The 8,078-nt window shown below is 43.6% G+C and overlaps 1 protein-coding gene across 1 annotated transcript in view; it reads left to right on the top strand.

Moving 5' to 3' along the window:
* The first annotated feature begins 105 nt into the window (after positions 1–105).
* The window catches only part of Gap43 (growth associated protein 43), a 95,376-nt gene continuing 87,403 nt past the window's right edge, over positions 106–8,078 (top strand). Inside the window, exon 1 of the mRNA XM_031363891.1 lies at positions 106–279. Within this exon, the coding sequence (XP_031219751.1) occupies positions 250–279 (30 nt within the window). The 5' untranslated portion in view covers positions 106–249. The remainder of the gene's footprint in view (positions 280–8,078) is intronic.

Below are 8,078 nucleotides of genomic sequence, written 5' to 3'. Positions count from 1 at the left end.
AGAGAGAGAGAGAGAGATGTGCGGTGAGCAATAGCTGTGGACCTTACAGTTGCTGCTAACTGCCCTGGTGTGTGTGAGGGAGAGAGAGGGAGAGAGAGGGAGAGGGAGGGAGAGGGAGGGAGGGAGGGAGAGCGCACTAGCGCGAGAGAGCGAGTGAGCAAGCGAGCAGAAAAGAGGTGGAGAGGGGGGGAATAAGGAAGAGAGGAGGAAAGGAGAGAAGGCAGGAAGAAGGCAGGGGAAGATACCACCATGCTGTGCTGTATGAGAAGAACCAAACAGGTAGAGCTAAAGATTATTTTTTACTTCTTTGCTGTTGTGAAATTACCAGAGTACAATATTTCCCCGTGAAAGGCAGAATTTTTTTTTTTAAAAAAATACTGCTTCTGCTCTGGCATGGTGCTCTGGTTTCCTTAGCATATGGTAACTGATGGTTGCATCTCGGCTTTATTCTTTTCTGCCTTTCATGTTCTGGTTTTTGGAATGCTGCTACTAATTAGGGTGAGGGGAGAGAAATATGCAGGCTTGGCTAGAAATCTGATTCCCCTCGCCTATTAGTAATTGCTCCGCGGCTAGTGCTCTGGTTTTGAGGGTGTGGATGCAGAAAGGGGTGTGGGGACGATGTGGGCTCTATCTACGAGATCAGAAAGCTATTCTTTATATTATTTGTGAAAAACGTGGTCTGGGGGAATTATAGTCACATTTCAACATTGCCTGTTCTGTGACTCAAATTTTCTCACATGTGCTGCGGAAGATACCTGATTTCGTGCTCGCATGAGCTTCAAAGGGGCGCAGGTGTATGTGGGAAAACATGTGAAGATTTTATTTATTTATTTAATGAATGAATGAAACTGATTTAGGAGATTTTTTTTTTTATTTTTTAAAGAGAGCCTAAAGACAACAAGGGTTGGGGGAGAACTGGCTATGCCGAGGGGGAAAATCCCCTTGCTGAGATCAGGAGCGGATTGTGCGCCAGCTGGTCCGGGAAGAGGGTGGACCACGCCCCTAGGAGCTTCGAGCTGAGATGGGATGGGAAAGGGGAGCGGAGCCTGTATTACCTGTTGGAAACCGGGGCTTTTTGCTTTCCCCTCTTCCTGTGAGTCTTTCTTGGCATTAGCAGTGACCAGAGGTGTGTTAATATCCTGGATGAGGGTGACTCGCGTTCATCAGGATGAGGGATGCGTCCAAGACGAGATAGAATCCCAATCCCCACCGCCCCTCCCCCACCGCCTAGATATTATTTTTTTTCCATTTTTATTTCAAATTGCTCACTTATTTCTTGAAAGACGTCTTAGAAACTTAATTGAGGTGAGGGTGGAGAGAAGTGAGAAGCTTGGGATCCTGCAGTCATCCACAGTACAGAAAGACTCTCCAAATGCATCCCTTCAACCATCCCTAGGAGCACGTTTGAGTGATTTTTAGAGAAGGTTAAGAGAAAAAAATGGGTGAGGGGTTCGAGTGAGTGTGTGTGTGCCTGTGTGCTAGTGTGCCTATGGCAGGGTGGCGTGGGATGGCAGTCCTGCTTGTAGAACCCCTCTGAAAACTGATTGCCCTAAGGGTGGGGTGCAAGACAGGGGTATTTGGCATTATTCTTGTGCAGGTATTGGAAACTGGATAATTTGTTAGACACTTTCTGAATCCAAAGGGGGTGGGGGAGGGTCCAGAGGAAAGAGCCCTTCAGCCTGGACACATGTAACCAGCGCCCTGGAAGGAGGGGCGGGGAGTGGGGAGGGGGAAGGACAAGAAAAAAGAGGTAAAAGCCAAATGTCAAAGTAGTTAGAGGAGAAGCAAGCTCACAATACACAAACAAGCAAATAACTAAATGCAGATCCTTGGTTGTGAAGGGGTGAATGGAGAAAAGTCTGTCAAGGCGGGGCAGGGGTGGTGCTGCTGCCTCTATTTCTCTAACTGCTCTTGGTTCCAGAAGCTGATACTTCCATTGGAACATTTGTAAAACATTTATTCCCATGTCTTCCTTCATTTTGATATATGAATGTAACAGATACAGGTGTTGGGGGGGGGGTTAAGCACACCCTCAGAAAAAGGTTGCAAGATGACTGCACTGGCCAGCTGGTAAAATACAGTTTAGGAAGGTGGAGCCTTAAGGAAACCAATACTATTCATTTTAAAGGCTTGAATTCTGGAAAGAAAAGTGTGGCTGGCTGACAGCTTCTTCCCACCCTATTTTTAATGCATGGGAGTATCCACACATCTCTTTCAGTAAAGGGAACCAAGCATGGCTTTTAGACAGGGAACTGGGGCTAACGGAATTCCCTCCCAAAAGAATGAGGACAGCTGCTTCCACTGGCTTCATCTCACTGACAGCCCGGAGCACACACTCGAATGTGCAGAGTGATGAAGATGAAATTACGTGTTTGGGGACTTGTAGGAATTTGCATGTAAATGTGTATAGCATGCACATACTTCCCATGCAGCCATTACGCATGTACTCTGTATGGATTTCACACGCCTCCCTGTGCTTTAGCATCACTGATGCACAGGAGGAAATGGGGTGTCTAGAAACGGTCCTTTCTAACCCACATATTTTATGAATAGGTTCTTAGGTATGAAAGGGTTATGTGCTCCCATGTAGCAACATTACGTGTCATTTGCATATGCCAGTATTTAAGGTATCATTAAACCAGACAGAAGGAAATGGTGTCTTCAGGGCGTGGGCTCATCTTACATTGAATGGCATTCATATAGTATGGATACTTAAGTCTCAGGCTGGTTTCCTTCTTGTGAAATGACCCTCTGTCATTCCAGTCAGAATCTAAGGGTTTCGTTCCTTCTTCTGGAAGGGGTTCATCACTCCAGCTTTTAACAGGGGCTAAAACAAGGGCACAAACCTGCAAAAGTCTAACTCTGCCACACCCATGAAATCCAGCAGCAATGTGGGAGGGGGGACTGGAGGGCCTGCACTTCCTTCCTCCTCCACTTGAGCAGCGAAAGCAAGCAGTCTCAGATATTTCTAAGTTGTAAGACATTGTTAGTGGGTGTGAAGAACACTTAAATGATCTCTAGTAGCCGTTACTTACCACTGTACATTATTAAAGCAGAAAGGAGAGAGAGAAAGAGAGAGAGAGAGAGAGAGAGAGAGAGAGAGAGAGAGAGAGAGAGAGAGAGAGAGAGAGGACTACAAGGGAGCAGGTAAAGGAGGGTTAAAATAAAAGAATCCTGGAGATTTTATTGGCTCATGATTTTCAAATATCTTGAGGCTTACTTTAAATAGCTCAATTACCATGCATATTGCAGACGATTAAAAACTTGCAAGGTGTGATCGTCTACAGAGGGGGAAAAATGTGAGATGTTCCCTTTGTTTAAAAATAATGACTTTAGTTTGTAGCTTAAGTGTTAAAAAAAAAAAATTACCCTGCAAGCAAGCAGACCTGTTCCCCACCTCTCACTCTGCCGCCACGTGCCCCCTCCCCATATAATAAATAATTTTATCTTTGAGAAACTAGTCAACAGCCTTGCTGTTCCCTCCCCCTCAACAGCATCGGGAGGTGTGGAAGGGTCCAGCTCTGCTGCTGGGTGGGGACCATTCTTTCTAGTAAGAAATTGGATTCCTGCTCAGTGTCTCTGAGCCACACCCAGTGTCATCCAGGGACGTAGTGAATTGATTCAATAGAGGCCTTCTACTTAATATAATTGAAGCTGTCCATTTTTAACAATCATGGTATCTACCATATGTTTCCAAAATTGAATGGAAGAAATTATTTAAAAGGGTATTTTTTCCCCCTTCCCAAATCATCTGAACTTTGAGAGAGCCTTTCACCGTCTGTGGGGAATTTAGTCACACATTTGTTTCTAATCATGACACATGCACAATGACCCCTGATCCTTCATGCTAAGAGAGTCCTCTGAATGTCACCATGCTCCCTGCTCACTCTACTCCTGTGAGCTATGCTGAGGCTGCTGGAGGAAGGAAACACAGGGTTAATTTTCCTTCTTGCTGAGCTGGCAGAAAACTGCAGAAACCTCCTTTGATGTGGTGAGTAAAGGGCAAAGTTCCTGCTCACCAAGAGGGAGGGTGGCCCAGGGTCTCCTTCTGTCATAGTAAAATTACTAGTGACATGCCTGGGGCAGAATGAATCCACAGACTTCAGAGTTTTACTTGGTCCCATAGGGCAGGGGAGGAGTGCTTCCAGGCAATCATGGAGCTCTGGATTAACTCATTTTACTCCCACCACACCTCCCCCGCCCCCAACACAGGTCATAGTCACTTTAAGACACATCTAGAATCTTCCTCTATGGAATAAATTTTAAGAGAAACCTCTCTCTCCACGTTTTTTCATCAAGAGCAAGGTACAGCATTTAACCCTTTCACTTCTTGGTTAAATCTAAGAGAGGATTTGGTTTGCCACTTACAAACCAAAGAGGGTAAATTGGACCAGCATCCTGCCTCTTGGATTTTGAAGTGTAGACAGCTTGTCTCCAGGCAGTTGAAATGAAATCTTTATAAAAAGTCTCCAAGGAGCACTGTGCTTTGAGACCCTACTTGGTGCCACTTATAGACACTCAGCCACATTGAATGGCTCACATCATGGAAGGGTTTTAGTTACTTCCTGTCAGGAGGACTGAACAACTGAAGGATGGAAGCTGTCCAACCAAAAAACTAAGTAAAGTGCCCCACCCCACTTACCTTAAAGGGTGTTTATAAGAACTTCCTCCAATCTGGACAGGACAGCCATTTTTCCCCCCACAACTGCCAGGAACAAACTTGGTCTATTAGAGATGTTACTCCTGCTCACACTGAGAGCTCTATCCACCTGGCTTCTTGCTTTCTTCTGTGTTTCCTCACTCACTCCTGCTCCATTCCCTTGAGATCCCTCCAGTTTGTAAAGCTTTAGCTGGCTTCCCTGTGGTCAATGGATGTGCTTTGTCTGCTCTGTTCTAGTGTCTTCTGACTGCATCCCCATCTCTACAGGTTCCATCTCACTTTCCTTTTAGAACAAAGTTTCTAAAAGCACCCTGTGCTCATGTCTCACTCATCCTTCACTGTTCTACCTCCTTTAAAGAGGCCTCAATTTCCATGATTCCACTGACATAGAATACCCTTTCAGGTGAGCCATTAGTTTTCACCTTACTTGAAAGCTGTAGCATGCTTTCTGTTCCTATGCCATCTAACTGTCCTTCCTGGATAATTCGCCCAACAACTCTCCTCCTCAAACATGACCTTTAAAGACTCATTTGATGGTTGTTATCACTTCCCTGTCCTTTTTGGACAGCAGCTTTCCATCTGTCATCATTGTTTTTCTGTCATTACACTCATTAATCCCAGTTCAACACATCCACATTCAGAGCTTCAGTCCTGTCCTGCAATTTCCAGAGGTCCAGCTTGACCTATAGAAGCTTCTCAGAAAATCCCCAGTTTCTCCTGTGTGTGCTGGATCAGATGTCCTCTGGTTTGGACCACTCTTGGACTTCCTGCTTAGTTGCTCTAGCAATGCCTATCCAGCTTCAGAGCTCTAGAAACCTAGGATGTGTCCCAAAAACGGTCTTTCCTTCCAAATCAGATATTCGGGTACAGAATCTTTTGACTTTGGCTAAAAATATCTTGAACATTTTCTCTGCTTTCCCACACTCACCTGTTTGTAGAAGTAACCTGGCTCAGTCTTTCCATTAGCTTTCATCTAACCAAAGACAACAGCTGTCTACCTGGACCCCAACTCTGCGTTTTTTCTTTCTAGTCTCCATGCAAACAAGAGACAAACTGTCTTTACCTAATGCAAATCTGGTCACGCCAATTCCCTCATTAAAATTCTATAACGTCTCCCTGTTGGCTATAAACTACTAACTAACCCTTCAGCATGCCTGGCATTATCTAGTCTTGGACCATCCTTAAATACCTCCTCCTTCTCATCCCTCACTCTTCTACTTACTTTATACTTCTTTCAAAGCCCAGAAAATGTTTATTTCCCTTACAAGAATTAGCTCTTTAAATAAATGAACGTCTCCTACCATTTTTATGAGCATGTTGCATTTTGAACTAACTCTATTACCACTTGTTGTAAACCTATTGTTCATTTTTTAAAAATATATATCTGTGTCCAACTTGTAAGCTTCTTGTGAAGGAAATGATTACATTTTATCTTCTTTATATCTATAATGATTATCATACTGCCAAGCACATAGGTGGGTCCTGTGACCTGTGAGTGATCCGCTTGCTAAATAAGTACAGAGCAGACTTTTTAGTCTTGCCTCAAGTTGTGGTATATTTAAATGGACAGAGTCATTAGCAGTCTTTAAAGATAGTATTGGTGTGAACTTTTAAAATAGAATTCATCATCCTCTACTGTTGCTACAAGCATATAGACATGGCAGACTTCCATTTTTAATGCAAGCGGGCACAAAATTGATCCATTTGTAGTCTCCAAAATGCCATAGCTGGAACTATCTGGAGATGTCCTTTCCATATCCACCACTCCTAGCAACCAACAAGCCAGTCCCAACCCAGAGGTGAAAAATTGCAGTCTAGCTATGGCTACTCATTCTTGCAGTTCCATGTGGCCTTTCTTTGGAACCTGGTGTACTCATGATCCCTACTTTGTCCTATAACTATCAAAACAGACCCTGTGTCCACCTTCTGCTGCTCACAACTGGTTTATTTATGCAGTATGTAGCACTCCCCTATGCTGAGGACTGCAAGATCAATAATCAATATTACCTACATTTGAATTTTTTTCTTTCTCACTGAAGTATCTGAACAATAATGTCTACCAATGCACATCATGTGTGGAGTTGAAGGGAGGGAGAGTAGTCAGTAATCTCTTAAACCTGTGTTAAATATACAGGAATTGGGCCATTTGAATCTTTTTTAGTTTGAATAGACTTCAAGGAGTTGGATCCTGGTGCAAGCCTATAGCATCCAGGATGGGGAAGACTGCTACAACACATTCCCGCGACTTCAAGTGCTGTATTCTAATAGCTTAGTTGGGATATCTTTGAGAGAAGAAGCAAGGTAAAAATTGCAGGTGCAGTTTGTTTCATAGCCAAAGTTGCATGGTGTTTCTCAACCCCGATGTGATGTCCTTTTCCTGTACCTTCCGAGTGCCCAAAGCATCTATCTCTGGCTTAGGGGTTTCTTTTTCTTTTCTCCTCCCCTCCAATGCAAATGAAGTTTTTCAGCTTAGTGCACCAGTTTCTGCTAGTGCTTGGTGTTTGAGGAGGAGAACATTAAGAAAAAGCATATCTTGCCCAACTTTCCGATACATGTTATAGGTAAATCAGGTGCTGATTTGACATTTAATGGATGCTTAGTACAGAGTAGACTCTCAGTTGGCATATGCTTGACCAGGTGAATGCAGGGATGGAGGGCTCATCATGATGAGATCTGGGGAGTAATGATTTAACATCAAGGACATTCCTGGATACCCATTCAGAGCAAACTGGGTATCCACTCAAGGCTATTGGCCTTTCCAACAGAGTGGCTATGGTTCAAGTGACAGTTCTCTGTCTTATTTGCTTAGGATGGCATTCTTAAAGTCATTTTGGGTTTAGTGTGGGACCGTGAAGTTTCACATTTCCAACCCTTAGTTACAGATCTTGATTTCTTAGATGTTCTTTGTTTAATGTCCTGTTCCATGTCTTTGTAGTGGAATAAATCCCTCCCCTGGGTTCTAGACCTGGCTCTGCCAATTGCTTGTCCTGTGATCTTAGGTAAGTAACTTAATCTCTCTGAGCCTCAGTTTATTCATCTGTATTAATGGGCATAATAAAAGCCTCCATATCCTGACTCACTTTCTTGACTAGGTTGCTATGAGGCTCAAATAAAGTGATAAAAATAAAAATATCTTGTAAACAATGTCTTTTTGATCCTCCTTAGTGGTCATGGTGCTACACAAACAAGAAGTACCATTGTTATCCGCATAGAAAATCTATAGCCTCCACATGCCTCTCCTATTTGCTACTAAATGTTAACCTCATGGATGGATGAGAGCATACAAGATTTTTATCATTTACTTTGAAAACCTGAGTGGCAGAATTCAGATAACCACATGCATAAGTTGTCCTTAGCTCCAAAATGTCAGCAACATGAGAAATGTCCACTGTTTTCCTTTCCCTCCCTCCCTCCCTCC

This window comes from Mastomys coucha, unplaced genomic scaffold (genome assembly GCF_008632895.1).
Source record: "Mastomys coucha isolate ucsf_1 unplaced genomic scaffold, UCSF_Mcou_1 pScaffold12, whole genome shotgun sequence".
Classification (NCBI taxonomy): Eukaryota; Metazoa; Chordata; class Mammalia; order Rodentia; family Muridae; genus Mastomys; species Mastomys coucha.
The sequence above is the reverse complement of the archived record's forward strand: the minus strand, read 5'-3'. Positions and strand labels throughout refer to the sequence as shown.